The 18,665-nt window shown below is 37.3% G+C and overlaps 1 protein-coding gene across 1 annotated transcript in view; it reads right to left on the minus strand.

Annotated features, from left to right (window-relative positions):
- LOC127619558 (gamma-aminobutyric acid type B receptor subunit 2-like) overlaps positions 1-18,665 on the minus strand; it is a 300,286-nt gene that overhangs the window by 84,550 nt on the left and 197,071 nt on the right. Inside the window, exons 5-8 of the mRNA XM_052092421.1 lie at positions 18,390-18,455; positions 18,093-18,281; positions 17,359-17,601; positions 6,313-6,373 (exon numbers count right to left, since the gene is read on the minus strand). Coding sequence (XP_051948381.1) covers positions 6,313-6,373; positions 17,359-17,601; positions 18,093-18,281; positions 18,390-18,455 — 559 coding nt within the window. The remainder of the gene's footprint in view (positions 1-6,312; positions 6,374-17,358; positions 17,602-18,092; positions 18,282-18,389; positions 18,456-18,665) is intronic.

Genomic DNA, 18,665 nt, shown 5'->3' on the forward strand with positions numbered 1-18,665 from the left:
AAAGACCAGCTTAGACTAGCAAGAGTTTCCATGCTGATCCAAGTTGGTTTATGCTGATAAGTGCCATGATGTTCCACCAGCATAAAGCTGGTTGATCATGGGAAGCTTGCTGGTTAACCTAGGTAAGAAGTGTGGTAGGGACACCAGCAAACAAGCATCCAAAACACAGCAATTGATCAACTTGTGCATGGATGCCGTGGAGAACAGCGTGAAGCCTCCACACGTGATATGTCTTCACAATAACACGCTCAACAAGCCAAGTGATAAGATGCATGGATCGATGGTCTCAGGCGCACAGGCAACTGAGATTCGTCCTACACCACCCGGATTAAGACGAGTCACTATGTCACCACGAGGACTTAGAGAGCATTGGGAATTAGGCATTCCAAATTGGGGAGAATAGGAGAGAAAATAAAAAATACAAATCATGAAATATTCTATTTACAAAACACATGTTCTTACCAGTCAACTATTCTCATCATAATCACTTCTACAAATGCTGCAACTAGACCTCCTTCAGTCAGACTTCGACCATACATTTCTTGCCTTAGGTGGTCTAGCTGTGTCAGGTGAATCACTGACTGTGATTAATCAGGTGTTGTCAGAGTAACATGTACTGTACATGATCTGCAATTCCGTACATAAGAGAACCATGACATTTAAATCATAGATCAGCAGAACACTACAGAAGCAGCGCAGGTGAGGGTATGAATGAATGTTACATTTATATAGCGCTTTTCTGATACTACACTCAAAGCACATAATATTGTGAAAAGGGAACTCTCCTAAACCAGCACCCATGTGCAGCATCCACCTGGATGATGAGACGGCAGCCAAAGTGTGCCAGTACGCTCACTAACACCAGCTGTTGGTGGAGATGATAAAGAGTGATAGAGCCTATTCATAACAGAGGATTATTAGGAGGCCATGATTGACAAGGGCCAATGGGGGGAATTTGGCCAGGACACCGGGATTTCTCTCCTACTCTTTATGAGAAATTGCTCTGGGATATTTATTGACCACAGAGAGTCAGGACCTTGGTTTAATGTCTCATCCGAAAGACGGAAGGGTAGATACAGCTTGTCCAATGTGTGCTGTTTTCAGTTTAAAGACAGATGCTGTCAGTAATGGTGGACTACAGTTCCGTGAATTGTTTGTTGTTGTCAATTGTAATGACTTCTAAAAACTTAAGAGTTTTCACATCTTGAATGTGAATGTTGAATGATTGTCTTGCTTAATAGAAAACAACATATTTGATAACAAGCATGCCAGGAGGTCAGCGCCACTGTAACTAGGTTAAAAAATGGCTCTGACTATCTTGTCCAGATGGCTTGGTGTGAGGTGGCTGAGGGTGTGACATAGAAGCTGACAGACAAGGACTCTAAAGATGGATGGATGACATGTTCAATTGAGGATCATCTTTAAATATTCAGCCTGGGCTATCCCTTCCTATCCATTAACAGTGAAGGATTGCGAAAGTAAGATAGAGAGAGATGCAGAGAGGGGGGGGAGGGGGGGGGGCAGTCAGGAACAGCTGGAAAAGAAGAGAACACAGAAAGAAACAGGGAAATCTAAGGGAATGATCTAAATGCTTGAGTGCTTATGTGAAGGAGTGAATAAATTAATAAAAAAGTGATTGAATGGATGGATGGATGAATGAGTCAATGTGTAAAAAGTGAGTGAATGAACGAAAGGGAAATTGAATGAATGAATGAGTGCGAGTAAGAGAGTGAATGAGTGAGACAGTAAGTGAGTGAATGTCTGCAAAAGTAAGTGATTAAATGAATGAGCGAGCCAGTGAAAGAGTGAGTGAATGAATGAGCCAGTGTGTGGGTAAAAAAGTTAATGAATTAGGGAGTGAGTGAATTAATGAGTGAAAGTGAAGGAGAATGTGAGTGAGTGAGTGAGTTAATTAACGAGTAAGTGAACCAGATAATAAATGAGTGGGAAATTGGTTAAATAAAATGAGTGAGAAACTGATAGATTGAATGAATGCATGAATTAATACATTAATTAATCAGTGTTGGAGAGAGAAAGTGAATCGTTCATCTCACACACGGGTGAAAGAGCACGTGAGTAAGAGAGTAAATAAATGAGTAAATGAATGAGTGAGATTGAATGAATGTGCCAGTGCATGAGTGAATGAGTGAGTTATGAGTGAAAGAATTAATGTGTAAAGGATGTGTGTATGAAAAATAGTGAGTGAGACATCTTGTGAAAGGCATGGAGGAGCCTTGGAATGACAGTGCCTTGAGCTAGTGTGAGTGTCTAGTGATTGTTCTTACAATGCTGAAGGAAGCCCTATCTAGTGCGCTGCATTTTTTATTTAGCTTTTAGGGTTAGGGTCATGGTTATTTTATTTTAAAATTTTCACTCCAATTATTTGTTAGTTTAAGTTTAGTTTTTCAGTATATTTAGTTTTTATTTTAGTTTTAGTATTGATATTAAGGGATATTGGAGGATGTTTTATGTCCATTATAATGGACTAAACAAATTATTGCATTCAAATAATCTTTATTATAAAAAAATATCTTCTTTCTATCTTAAACCAAGCATTGAGACACTTCACTGATCTTGCATCTAGAAAAAAATTATAATTTATAATTTATGTCACAAAGATTTATTTGTGTTCCTTTGCTGAGAAAAATATTTTACCAAAAAGATCATTTATATAATCCAGGCTATACATGTTTGTCCCTCTGAACTCAACCCCCTCACACCAACCATATTCAGCCCATTAAAATTTTAATTCTGCTCATATGCGACATTATTAATAAGAAGTGACATCATTCAGATGTCTTCAACAGCATGGTACAGAAACAGGTAAGAAATGTAATCATCTGTGTTCACATTTTGAAGTGTATTATAGTAAGATGGGTATGATCAAGCTCAACAACTCAACACAAGAAATTGATAAAAGATATTAAATCAGTATTTTTAAATATGATATTTTAATCCATAAATATATATATATATATATATATATATATATATATATATATATATATATATATATATATATATATATATATATATATAATTTATTAATATCATGCATGTTGTGTTGTCTTCTGTCCTACACCACATGAGGAACAGTGGCCATTTTGAGCAAAAAAATAACAACTCCATCACACTCAACCCTATCACATTTTTCACAGTAAGCCTGATGGGGTTGAGTTATTCAATACATTTATGAACATTTTAACAAAAATATGGAATAGAAAATGTATTATATATGACAAATTCTATATATTTACTTAAAGGGCACGTATTATGTCCCTTTTCACAAGATGTAATTTAAATCTTTGGTGTCCCCACAATATATCTTTGAAATTTCAGCTCAAAAAACCCTACAGATAATTTATTATACCATGCTGAAAATGCCAATTTTTGGGTGGGAATAAAACAAGCCATTTGTGTGTGTGTGTCTTTAAATGCAAATGAGCTGGTGCTCCCCGCCCCATATGCAGAATAGGGTGGAGTTTGAAATCTCTGCTTCGGATAACTAGACATCATAAGCAATATAACTGACAGCGAAAATAGTGGTGTTCAGCCCTATATGTTTGAGCCGGAGTCAGACACTGATGAGGGAGAGACTCCGTCAGAAGTAACAACTTTGAGAATGAACCAGGAAGTCTCAGAATGGTTATTTGATACATTTATTTACTGTTGTAGAGTTTTTCAGCAGTTTTGCAATGATGGTTGAGCAACACACACACACACACACACACACACAAATACTGTTACAACATTAGTTAATTTTAACATTCGTGCTTTAATGAAACAACACACAAACAAACATGCCCGTCAACAGTCGTGGGCAGAGCCTGTACAAAGTGACGTCACTTTGTACAGAATCTGCGACTGGCTTGTTCTGAGACAGTTCTTATGATTAATGGGGATTAAAACAAAAGGATTGGGTGGATTTTTATAATTATAGGGTGGGTGTGTACACACACTGCCAACACACATTTATGTTCAAACACCATGTAAAAGGAAATTTTGCATAATAGGTCCCCTTTAAATGAAACATGGTTTTAAAAATATGTGGGTGTAAGTTAGAAACGTCCCAGCTAATAGTACAGCTCTGCAATCAATTTGATTCTTCAGGACAGAAATGTAAACTGCACTGATAGGGGAGGAGGCTGTTGTCATATGATAATTATATAATGTTATGTATGGTAGTCAAAGAAAAGTCTCCATCGCCATCATTAACAGCAAGGGTGCTCACACTTCTATGGAATGAGATCTACTTTTTCCATTTTATTGCAGCAAGATCTACCATACACAATATATGTACATTGTCATAATACCAACATTTCTGTAGTTGTTATTGAAATTTGAACATTCGTGATACCAGCTTATCACAACAAATATTCACATTAACTCATTTGTTATGTAAGAATTATACTCAAATAAATATTCTAAACTACATTTCAACTACAGCTTTTCCCCACTCTTTACGTTTACTTCAGACATCACTCTGAGTTTACATGAAAACCTTACTGATGGGCATTTGGGTGGAATTTTGAAATATATTTGATCGTTCGGGCGTGTATCCGCATTATGAGCGTTCTCTGAGCACATGCGCATGTGAGCGCACAAAAAGCCATCTGACAGTGAAAGCGTGCAGCTATTCTGAAATATAAAATTATGTGACCTGAATTATTTTTAACAGCAGAATAAGAATAAGAATTTGTAAAAAGGCATTGGCTATATCACAAATATAGCTGGCTATTTTTTTGTTATTCTCATTCAGGCAACATTTCTCTTTTAATTTACCCTTCAAAAACCACTTGTCCCGGACAAGCTTTAAAGGTGCTATATGTAAGAATGACAACAAGCGTTTGAAATGGGTTCTGCAGTCCAAATGTAAAATATTGGAGAGTTGTCTGCTCCACCCCAGTTTCGAAGCTCATGTAGGTTGCCAGAATGAGAACAAGCAAATTAGCCATTAGCATCCGTTTTAAAGGATTTCTGGGCTAAATACATATATATTGTCTCCATAATCCAAAGGCAACTCAAATATTTATCCTTGTTCCACTACGCCTCTGGTCATGGTGGTTTTTAGACAGATGGCGAGGCTTTTAGGTCAGGTGGAATCTCTGATCCAGTTGGCTTCCTTGGCTGCAGCACACAGTGTTGTTTGCCTGCAAACCTGTTCGAATCTGGCAACCTGGCGGTGTCCAAATACTATTGGTGAGTGGGCAGTGGGCGGGATCAAACAGGCCAAAACATAAACAGAAATTCCGGCCCTGAATGGAAACTTCAAAGTAGAATATTGGCTGTAGCATTGTTGTCAGAGAAGCCAGAATTTCAACTTAGCATGTTTGATAATTCTCTAATGACATATTATATTCATTTTATGATTTTGCACAGTAAATATTACATATATCACCTTTACTGTCAAGCCCTGCTGAACTTCCCTGATTGCCAGTTGCCTTCACATTGACAGACAGATCAACCCTCAGCCAAACAGCTCTCCATTCAAGGCCTGCTCACAACTGCAGTCTGAAGGGGTGATGTAACACGCTACATGGGGAAACCTCTGCACCGAAGCAGAAAACACTGAAGAGGGTGGGAAAGCTGGCCTGAAGCGGTGCTGGGGTGTTTGGGGGGAATCCCCTACTCTGAGATTAAATCCCACAAACCAGAGTTAATCTCCCTGGCCCTCAGGAAACGCACGCACACACACGCACACGATTAATCACATCATGGCCCAAGCACGGGAATTCTCTGACCCCATTAAACTACAGGATGACACCAACGCTGGCACTGTGAATGCAGGTTATCTAAGTGATGTATAACACAAGCACTGGTCAAATGTTTTGCTGAGATATTTGTCTCAAGGACTGTGTATGTATCCTGTGAAATGACTTTCACAAATTGAGATGTTCATTTAATTGAATAGTTCAACCAAAATGAAAATTCTTTAGTAATTTTCTTACCCTCGTATTGTCATATAATTCATAACTTATATGACATTATTTCTTCCCACGAACATAAAAGCAGTTATTTACTGTATACAATGTGCAAGCAATAATTTCAGTTGTTATTCACTGGTAATTAAATGGAATAAGGCAGCTCTGACAATCTTGCTAAACATTTCCTATAATGTTCCACGGAAGTAAAAAAGTCAAACAGGTTTGGATTGACATGAGGGGTGAATAACTGATGACAGAATTTTCCTTTTTGGGTGAACAATCCCTATACCTTTATTGAAGACTTGAGAATGATCTACATTGGCTGAAAAACCTGAACTTCATCCAGCATTTCCTATTAAAAGGAAAAATTACCATCTGATGCACATACCTTGAAACTGGGTGAATTTTATAGTCCCCATCCGTTCCCCATTCCTAAACATCACCTGACCCTGCAAAAACATACACAAAACAACACTCAAAAGAACTGCTTATAACATGTTAGAGTGCAGAAGTCTAGATTCCACAGTTTAGACTTTAGAGGATTAATAACATGCCATTTATTGTAAGTTGGACAGATACAGTACATCTTGCAGTAATCGATTTTCCATCTTGTTGCCATATCCTTCACTCTTGGCACAGCACCAAATTGCAGTGTATACATTGAAATCTGGCTCAGTGCTTGTTTTTCAGCCCATTTATTAGATTAAAGATCTGTGAATTGATCTCTTTCTTGAGGCAAACATAATTAATAGCACCAAAATTGATCTGCTTAATGAAAGGAGCACATGGAGGTCAGAGAGGAAATCCGATAGTCAGGCCTTCCTGGTTCACAAATATTCTTTATATTTTTCAAAAGTGGTCTGTGCAAAACTCAGCATCATAATGCTAGGATATTGTGGGTGGTTGCCAGGGCATTGCTGTGTGGTTACTAGGGTATCGCTAGGGTGTTGCTTCCTGACTTCCAAGTCTCTATGATATTCAAGAATTTAAATATGGTTTCAGTGCAAGTCTAGGGGATTTATTTTTTAAAAAAATTATTCACCAGGCAAAAACTGCAAGTCCAGACTACCTTAGTCCTAACCTATAACCTATAGGTATGAGATGGCAATAAGTGCACTGTAAGAGGCTTCGAATGAAATGCATCTTCTAAACTGGAAAAAAAAAAATATATATATATATAATATGAAGTAAAATTAATCAATGCTTTTCCCCATTTACAAAATACAATGATTAGCAGAGGAAGTGAGGTTTGCCATAAAATCATTAATTCAAATATCGTGTAAGGTCTCATCAAACATTGCAGCTGTTTGAATAGTTGATCAAAGAACAGACACGTATACAGCACTTTAACATAAAAAAGATAATAAAAGCTACATCATTGAATCAAAATATGATCTAGTTTGCTCGTCATTTATTGCAGTTTCTTCTCTGTCTGCCCCCAGGGCTGCCTAATGAGCCATTTAGAAGGCTTCAGGAAAATTTGCCCCAATAAAATACCAGGTGAGTGGCAAACTGCATTACCATGGCAAAAACTAGAAGCCAATTAAAACCATGTCAACTAAGAACCGATCAAATCTCTAAAAATGCCTGTCTTTGAAGTGTAGATAGGAAGAAGTAGTACCAGTGCATACAATGCTTTGTTTAGATGCTCTGATGAGGGCGTGCTGGATAAATGCTTGCCTTCACAACACATATCATTTGTATCATACATATTTATCTGTGTAAATACTATGTTAGAAGAACTGCATTCAAATGAAACCTCTGAAATCCAAAGTAAAATTTACACATAAATAATACATGTTAAACAGCTTCAAACACATACAGTCACTAGGATTTATAAGCAGGATGTTTTTTATTTCTATCACCAGACAATTCAGAACAAGACTCTTAAATGCAGTAACAGGCTAACAAGGGGATATTGTCCTCTTGAAGGGGGGAAGAGGAATAATATGGCTATGGTTATAAATCTTATGTTCCCCAACACATAAGCTCTGTTCCAAAAACTTTTGAGCTGCCTCCCAAGGCATCATAGGTGCAATCCTGACGAGAAGGCTGTTCCAAATGGTAGAGGACTTAATTAAGATGACTCCCTAAGGCAAAATCATATGCATCCTCTGCCAAAGCAATCCCACAATTCACTCTGATGAGCTTGGTAAAAAAAATTAAAATAATAATAATCCACGATGGTGGAAAAAGCAAGACAGCTCAATATACTTACAATGTATTAAATACTGAAAATTACTGATAAAATGCAGTACCGTGCAAACGTTTTAGACACTTGTGAAAAATGTTGCATAGTGAGGATCTCTTCAAAAATAATGACATAAATAGTTTTAATTTATCACTTAAAGTCCAGTAGATATAGAAAAAAGCTAAATCAATATTTGGTGTGACCACCTTTGCTTTTAAAACAGGACCAAATCTCCTAGGTACACCTGGACACAGTTTTTCTTGGTTGTTGGCAGACAAGATGTTTCAAGCTTCTTGGAGAATTCGCCACAGTTCTTTTATCTATTTAGGCTGTCTCAATTGCTTCTATCTCTTCATGTAATCTCAGACTGTCATGATGTTCAGTGGGGGGATCTGTGGGGGCCATGACATCTGTTACAGGGCTCCCTGTTCTTTTATTCTAATAATTTCTATTTGCAAAAGTAATGTTTGGGAGTCTAACATTTATATTTTCTATTGACACACTAAAGCTGAAGATATAAATAACCATCTTAAGACAAATGCTTTTGTGAAACAGTACTATATGTTTAAAATAAGACAACTCACTTTTATTGAATGCTGAAAACATTTTTCTAAATACCTAACAAGGAAGACTTACCTAACCACAAACAATATTATCAACCTATCATCCAATCAATGATTCATTAATAAAAATGTGTAAATCACGTTAAACTCAAATGCGTCACTGCTCAAACAGTCTTTTTAATTTGAGTTTTATAATACACAGCCCTCCATGTCAATAGGCTGAAAATAGACTTATGGCTGAACTGCAGGTATGGGTTATTGGCATTGGCTTAAACATGTTGATGGCACCTTTATCACTGTGTGTGTGTGTGTGAGTCTGTACAGAGGTGTGAACAAGGGCACATGGGGGCTTTGTTGAGGCCACACAGGTGTAAAAGTCACCCTCATGCCTGCAAAAGAGGGTTTGTGGGTGGAGGTGATGAAGGTGATGCAAGCAAATGATAATGGCACTATCAGACCGAACATACAGCTAAGGATAATAGTGCAGATAGTTTAGATAGTTTAGCACTGAAATATCCCAAATGTATACAAATATGTACCAATAGCAACAGTCTATTGATGGTGCAATCACACTCAGTGTATGAGAGAATATAAAACTACATAGGTGTTTCCAAAAGTATTCTGTACTTAAGTCATGTGACTAGCAACCTCTTTTAAAGAAATTGTTTATGAAGGATGCTTCAGAATACAAAATTCTGTTTGAAACAGCCTCTGTAGTTTGTTCATAAATCGGACCACACTGTTCATGCTATGCCTTTGTTTTTATGCGTGTTGCCAGCAAAAAAAACAACACCAACAAAAGATCTTCTGTCAAACCATTATTTTGAAGTACATGTTCTTTTAAATAAGTCACATTAAATTTGGGTAAAATATATTTTCTTTTGTTTGGTTGCAGCAGTGGCAAAGCATCACAGCTAGAAAACACTGACTCTCAGTCTAAGAAACTGCTGAAAAAAAAGACTTGAGCCAAAAATGAAAATTATTTTTAACATTATATATCTCAGGGTTTAAATAAAGTAGTTCCGAAAAACTGCTTTTGTTTTGTTCCCAACCATGTCAGCCATAACTAAGTAAAATTTGTGTTGATATAACAAAGCAATCAAAAGTTATAGCATTACAAATATTATTTATTCTTGTGTCCAAAAACATCTCCAAACAAATAAAACATAATAATTGTACATATTAACTAATTACACATGCAAATACAACAGTGACTAAAGGTATGATGTCTCTCCAAAGCATGCAAGCATGATCTTATTCAGTTCCATTCTGTGTAATATGAGTCATCATTGAGTCTGTGTCATGTATTTGGCACCATTTCCTGGTTGCCATATTTAATTAGAGTAAATGCTCTTTGCACATATTTGGAAGACTTCCTCTTCTGGTTGGAGCGATCTGAATCCTATTATGATTGGTTTTGCATTCCATGAGGCTGACAATGTTCTACATCAGTGCTTCTCAAACTTTTTAGGCCAAGTACAACTGTCGATCAAATCAGAGCATTCAAAGTACTACATAGTCACCACCAATGTTCACTCAAATATTTTTTCAGCATTCGGCAGATAAACGTTTTTTGTGTGGCCTTAAGGATTGTGAGCAGCATACCATATTTCATTAATATCAATATTCCTATAGTTTACACAATCAACATGTGTGTTTCTAAAATTAAACATACAATATTAACATTCAGAAGTTTTGCAATCCAGTTCAAACAAACTACTATATATATATATATATATATATATATATATATATATATATATATATATATATATATATATATATATATATATATATATACATACAGTGGGTACGGAAATTATTCAGACCCCTTACATTTTTCACTCTTTGTTATATTGCAGCCATTTGCTAAAATCATTTAAGTTCATTTTTTTTCCTCATTATTGTACACACAGCATATTGACAGAAAAACACAGAATTGTTGACATTTTTGCACATTTATTAAAAAAGAAAAACTGAAATATCACATGGTCCTATGTATTCAGACCCTTTGTTCAGTATTTAGTAGAAGCACCCTTTTGATCTAATAAAGCCATGAGTCTTTTTGGGAAAGATGCAACAAGTTTTTCACATCTGGATTTGGGTATCCTCTGCCATTTCTCCTTGCAGATCCTCTCCAGTTCTGTCAGGTTGGATGGTAAACATTGGTGGACAGCCATTTTCAGGTCTCTCCAGAGATGCTCAATTGGGTTTAAGTCAGGGCTCTGGCTGGGCCATTCAAGAACAGTCACGGAGTTGTTGTGAAGCCACTCCTTCGTTATTTTAGCGGTGTGCTTAGGGTCATTGTCTTGTTGGAAGGTGAACCTTCGGCCCAGTCTGAGGTCCAGAGCACTCTGGAGAAGGTTTTCGTCCAGGATATCCCTGTACTTGGCCGCATTCATCTTTCCCTCGATTGCGACCAGTCGTCCTGTCCCTGCAGCTGAAAAACACCCCCACAGCATGATGCTGCCACCACCATGCTTCACTGTTGAGACTGTATTGGACAGGTGATGAGCAGTGCCTGGTTCTCTCCACACATACCGCTTAGAATTAAGGCCAAAAAGTTCTATCTTGGTCTCATCAGACCAGAGAATCTTATTTATCTTAGGCTTCCGTCGGGCCACTCTGCCATAAAGCCCTGACTGGTGGATGGCTGCAGTGATGGTTGACTTACTACAACTTTCTCCCATCTCCCGACTGCATCTCTGGAGCTCAGCCACAGTGATCTTTGGGTTCTTCTTTACCTCTCTCACCAAGGCTCTTCTCCCCCGATAGCTCAGTTTGGCCAGACGGCCAGCTCTAGGAAGGGTTCTGGTCTTCCCAAACGTCTTCCATTTAAGGATTATGGAGGCCACTGTGCTCTTATGAACCTTAAGGGCAGCAGAAATTTTTTTTGTAACCTTGGCCAGATCTGTGCCTTGCCACAATTCTGTCTCTGAGCTCTTCAGGCAGTTCCTTTGACCTCATGATTCTCATTTGCTCTGACATGCACTGTGAGCTGTAAGGTCTTATATAGACAGGTGTGTGGCTTTCCTAATCAAGTCCAATCAGTATAATCAAACACAGCTGGACTCAATTGAAGGTGTAGAACCATCTCAAGGATGATCAGAAGAAATGGACAGCACCTGAGTTAAATATATGAGTGTCACAGCAAAGGGTCTGAATACTTAGGACCATGTGATATTTCAGTTTTTCTTTTTAATAAATGTGCAAAAATGTCAACAATTCTGTGTTTTTCTGTCAATATGGGGTGCTGTGTGTACAATAATGAGTAAAAAAAGGAACTTAAATGATTTTAGCAAATGGCTGCAATATAACAAAGAGTGAAAAATGTAAGGGGTCTGAATACTTTCCGCATTACATATATACATATATATATATATATATATATATATATATATATATATATATATATATATATACATAAATTTGAGAGCTTAAGCATTGCTAGACCCTGTTTTTCATCTCAGCCCCCCTACAATTATGCAGCTAGCATCACCATTAAAATACGTGATAATGTGCATGTGATCTATGAAAACCGCGGCTGCAGTAAGCTATCTGAGGTCCATTTTACTCTGAATCATGCCCTTACCAGTTGTTAACTTTAATTTTCAAAGTAAGTATTTTCCTTCCCTCCAGTCATAGATAGACTCTTCATAGGTGACATAGCGGCAATGTTCGTCACATAGTGCTGCCTTGTGCACAGATTTCAGACACGCACTCCATTTCTCTGTCCCTCATCCAAGCAATCTTCCAGTGAAATCAAAAACAAAATCTAGCCAATTACAACCCAGTGTCTTTGAGTCAAAAGCACTATTTAAGATAATAGACTAAAAGGAAGTCTGAGATGTGCAAAATAAATGGAATGATATCAGATTTTGCTGCATGGGAATAATATTGTGGTGTGCGCACAGAGACATCAGCATAGCCACGCACAACGAGAACTACCCTATTCACATCCTGCACTGCTGATGTAAAAAAAAAAAAAGGTGATCTATCTTAAAGATATATTACATTTGTAATCATACATTACAAATGAAACGTAAAACTTTTGAATAAAATGTTAAACATTTTTTTTTTATGTAAATATCGTGGGTCATGCTGCCCACCTGAGGGCATTCCACGTACCACTGGTATTAGAACCACTGTACTACATCATTTCTGATCTAGCAAAGCTAACCTGTTTTTAGCCATATAGCATATTTTGTGCTTTTTGCATAATCTATGCTTGATCTAATGATTTACATTTACATTTCTGCATTTGGCAGACGCTTTTATCCAAAGCGACATAAAGTGCATTAATTACAGGGACAATCCCCCCAGAGCAACCTGGAGTTAAGTGCCTTGCTCAAGGACACAATGGTGGTGGCTGTGGGGATCGAACCAGCAACCTTCTGATTAACAGTTATGTGATTTAGCCCACAACGCCACCACCACTCCACCATAATGCTCTATGCATCCGTTCACTTTGTGTGTGGGGTCGTTTTAATGGAACAAATATTATATTAATATTTTAATACTTAATATTTGCTATATTTTAGCGAAGTATTTGAGATTAACAAATACGCTGGTTGTATTGTACTCTTTGAGAGCTTTCCAACAACATATGATGCATGGCTATTTATTAAGTTTGATGTTTTACAATACAATAACATATTCAGTGCAAAATTATTACAAAATTATCAAAACGTGACACTTCTGAATTGTCTGCCAGTTTCAAAGCACTTGTTCAGTTTTGGTTCATAATGCCTAAATGCATTGTAAATTACAGCTTCTAAGCTTTAAAATTATACTTTTTTAATGTTGGTCAAGACTGTAGTTATTAGTATTTTGATCAATATTTTTTTTATTTAGATAAACAAGTATTTAATGTAAAATGTAATTTTTGTATTTGCTTTTAGAAACTACTGCCCCAGGCCCACATTGGCAAAAACTCTTCTATCCAAATGAGCATGCGCACCTCCACCTCTCACTCAGAGTGATCCACAGAGACTTCTCTAAGCTAATGTTTAACTACCTGGGGCATGCTGGCACTCAATCGATAGCTCCACTCAGAGGACTCAAAGTCTTATGGAGAAGCTAGAACAGTTCGTTCTGTCGGCCACAGAGCCAGCCATCAAAAGGAGACAAACCTGGGCCTTGGGGGACCACTAAATAAACTTGTTGTTGTTAAATTGCAAATCATCTAGTTTTGAGAGACTGTGTTCTAGAAGATTCTCTGCAGTTATTCAGCTTTGATGGGAAAAGTTTCCAGTAAACATCAGGAACTCAAATTGTGAAATTCCATATCAATCTGTTTAGGCACTTAAACTAAAGTTGGGGTACTGTATACTATGTACATAAATGAATAGTTGCTACCTTGAGATTCACACATTCTTTTTCTTAGTTGTAAAAGTTAAAACAAGCTACAAATATTGATGGAATCAAGTGTTGAGTTTACAGTTGCAATTTGAATTCAGTTTCTTAAATAGATTCACTTTCTGGTCTCAACTAGGCCTCGGCCGTTATGGACTCGAACTTGATCGGTTAAAGACCAAGGCCCATTTGCAATAAACCTCTAATGTTTAGAAAACCCTTTGTAATAAACGTAAGTGTATTTATTCCAAGGTTTTTATTAACTTAAGGGGTTTTTGCACCCTTAAGGACAAGAAGCCAACACTAAATTAACACCAACCTATACTTATGATTGGGTAAACACCAAGAAACTTCTTTTAAAAGGAATAGTTCACACAAAATATGTCATCATTTACTCATTTACCAGTTTATCCATTTCACAAAGATGGTTTGAATGATTTACTCACAAGCTGGACATCAATATGAGAAAAGAAGCAGTGTTCGATTCACAAACTAATCATTCTTTTAAATCAGACCTCTTCAATACGATTATGTTCTTTCATATCACAAAACTGGTCTGAGCGATTGGTGTACAAATAGGACATTGGTACATCTCTAATGGACTCAATGGAAATAAATCTGCTCCACACACAAAGATATTGTTTGACTTCAGAAGACATACTGACCAAGACCAATTTTAGGATACTTTTGATGCTTTTGCATCCTTTTTGAAGCTCCAGTCAAGTGTAAACCAGTACATTCTTCATAATTTCTCCATTTGTGTTCCACAGAAAAAAGTCAGTCAACAAGTAATAACATGAGGATGAGTAAATGACAGAATTAAAATTTTGGGTGAACTGTCCTTTTACAAATGGTGTTCAGGCATTATTTTCTCCTTTGTGTGTTGTTTGTTTTTCCTTCCTCTCCATTAAGCTTCTACAGGTCTTGCAGCACATGCACTGTTTGCTGCCAGCCTGGCATACTCCATAAAGTATACTCTGCTACACATAAAAAATGAGAGATAACCGCTGGATAAAAACTCAAGACGGAGGGCTGGAGGACATACTCAAACCCACAATGCCCATTAACCCCTACTCTTTTTCTAGACCAACAAAATTTACTGCAATATCTCTCTCATTTTCTTTTTTACAAAGAATGTTCAGATCAGCTTCACTGCATGACTTTAGATTTGCTGACTTGCTTTCTTTTTGCAATCTATGATTCTCTCTTTTGGCAGCCAACAGCAGTGTTATCTTATAAACAAACACTCACAGAGAGATACACACATTCAGTTATGTCTGCAGACAGGCCACTCCTTGCATACCAAATATATCCTCCCCTTATCTGCTTCTCATTCTGTGTTTCAAATGCATTTCATGTTACAGTAACTGGCCTCAAATCTCAAGTTGCGTTTCCAAACGTTTTCCCAGTCTTCCCAGTCACAGGCAATTAACATCTCAATGTAAGATGACATGCATAGATCTTTTTAGACACTTGTTCCCCCAGTCGCTTTTAGCTTATAGCTAAATACTTATAGGGCTGTCAGGAAGCCTTTTAGATACTGCATTTGGCCCTAAAAGATCACATATTTCATAAATTTGAAGTATGTTAACAATGAAATAGCATTCCAGATGTGTTTTGATTGTTAGTGTTGTTCTTCCACACACAAATCCATAATGTCACAGTTACATCTAGCAAATCTTGTGAAAAGCAAAATAAAACTTTTTATAGGGCAGGTCCGACCAACACCTCAAATCTGGCCTTATTGATTGAAATGTGGAAGTGTTCTATTTGTGTGAGGTAACAAATTAACTTCAAACACAAAATATTATGAATCAGTGCAGGGTAATCTACTTTGAAACTGTTATTTCACGGCATATAATTATATCACACACACACACACACACACACACACACACACACACACACACACACACACACACACACACACACACACACACACACACACACACACACATGCACACACACAGTACAGACTTTATATTCTATCCGCTAAACCTAACACAATCCCTAAACATAACCCTCACAAAAAACCTTCTGCATTTTTACATTTTCAATAAAACATAGTTTAATATGTTTTTTAAGCTACTTAAATTATGGGGACACTAGAAATGTCCACACACACACACACACACACACACACACACACACACACACACACACACACACACACACACACACACACACACACACACACACACACACACACATACACACAGACACTTAAACCCCTTAAAGACCCGCTGACTGGTCCATAGTGGGGCAATATATCACAAAATATGATAAGTCCCTGGATACGTAATTCAGGCATATGTGATATCATTTGAAAGATTAAAATCAAAAAATTCTTACAATACCTTTAATACATAAATTATCAAAATAAGGGCTGAAAAAATCTGCATCACAAATAAGCACCACCTAGAGGTAATGTGGTAGAATTATTAATATGAATATAAAAGTTTTTACATAGCACTTAAATGGAAAAGTCATATATCAAATGAAAGCTCTCATTCTCATGAATTGTATTTGACATTATATTTTCCAAAAAAATAAGCCATTTATTACTTGTCTGTGAACTTGCTTGGGTGAATAATCCAATGGTATAAGATGTCCAGAACAAAATATGCAGTTTAGCAGAAAAAGCATGCTAATCAAATCATTGGAAAAATATATTATCTCAGCTTTCTAATAACACCTAGACTGAGCTTCTAGTCCACTCTCAGAGTCTGAGATATTCAATGAAACAATGGGGGTTGTGCCTGAACTGAAAATTAGGCTGCAGGTCTATAGATGATCAAATGCTAGAGCACCACCTACAGTTCAAATTTGCATATTGTGATGGAAGATAATAGAAGAAATTTATTCTTGTGAAAAATGGGACCAACTTTTATGCAATTTGTCCACAATATGTGTAAATGGTAAACCTTTAAATTTGAGTGTGAAAAATTGCAAGCGGCAGCCCAAAAATGCACCACACATTTTAAGTAACGGCAGGATTTTTTGAAACAGTTCATTGAAATGAACAGTCTGAATGAACAAAATAGCTAAAACAAACCATTAAAAAAACATGCTGCAATAATTCCCAGTACTACTTGAGAGAAAAAAGTTCACAAAAATAAAACAGCTCAGCAACTGTCATGCAACTGAAATATGTATTTAAGTTAGTTGGGCTGCTCCTTTATATTATACTCTGCCCATCACTATTCCTGACTCCAGGTAAATCCAAAAGGTTCACATACTTTTTCCGGAAAATGTACGTGCATGATTGTTGTTTAAACTAAATTCAATGAACATCTATTAACACAAACACCAAGCGCAAACTTACCGTCACTCCAAAGAAGTTAGTCTCGTTCATGACGTCCAGAACCATCCTGCCCACCTCACGGTCATCCACTGTGAAGTTGTGGTACATGTCATGTCTCTCCTTATGTCTTAGGAGCTCCATGACGCGGGTGAGGGTCTTTGCTATAACCCAGATGCCATCATAAGCGAAACCGTGGAACTTGCTGGCCTCCACCCCTTTCTGCTCTCGCTCCCGGTTGTACTCTCTCTCATACTCTTGTGGTGTCTGAAGACAGACAGATACAACAGTACTGTTTTACAAATTACTAATATGTTAGTGTGGGTTTTGAATAGCACATTTGTAAATTCATACAATAAAGGATAGAAAGACATTAAGTCTGGTATTTTTTGTTAGAAGCAATAGAAGTTCCAAGCTGAAAAGTCCAGTAGGTACATGTTGTGTTGTGGATGCTGGCCCCATGGAAGCAAGTGTACTGGTGTACTCCCAGACATTTCAACTAGCTTAACCAGCAGGACTACCTTGTTCAAACAGCTTCATCAGAAAATCAATGCTTGGCCCAACATGGAAATTCATGGTGGTCTAAACTGATCCTTCCAACAGAGTTACTATAAGCAGCTTAGGAAAGCTTCCTTGAGAAAATATTTAAACTGGCAATATCTCATATTTTCTCTTGCACATGGTGAGAATTATTGTCTGCCAGATATCAACAATTTCATGTGTACATTCTGATATCACAAAGCATTGCAGACACTTACCCTTCCTGATATTCCTTTAATTAGTTTGGCACTGAGAGGTTCAAAGTCCACGCTGATGTAACCCTCCATGGCTGTCAGCAGCTTTTTTGTGGTGCAGTTGGTGGAGTTCGCCTGCTCCCACCAGTTCCCCTGGTACCAGCCTGGGATGATCCACTGGTACTTACTGCCATACATGTTGAGGTTATAGGCCTGGAACACACATGAAATCATGGACTCAACTGATATTTTACCATCTGCAGAAGAACCATCATTCAAACTGTATTGACTGTACTGTCCTTTAAACGCTGGCTGACTTACACAGCAGAAGACTTTGGAGGCCAGGTTCTCATCAAACTGGCCAATGATGATCCGAACATCATTATCCTACAGAGAGTGACAAAACATAATTAAAGAGGTAGTTAATGGTTAGGGAACAATACATTAACATTTTATGCTTTTTAGCAGACACTTTGATCCAAAGCGACTTACAGTATACATTTTTATCAGTATGTGTGTTCCCTGGGAATCAAACCCATGATCTTGGTGTTCCTAACGCCATGCTCTACCAGTTGAGCTACATGAATATGACTTGAA

Source organism: Xyrauchen texanus, chromosome 26, assembly GCF_025860055.1.
Source record: "Xyrauchen texanus isolate HMW12.3.18 chromosome 26, RBS_HiC_50CHRs, whole genome shotgun sequence".
Taxonomy (NCBI): Eukaryota; Metazoa; Chordata; class Actinopteri; order Cypriniformes; family Catostomidae; genus Xyrauchen; species Xyrauchen texanus.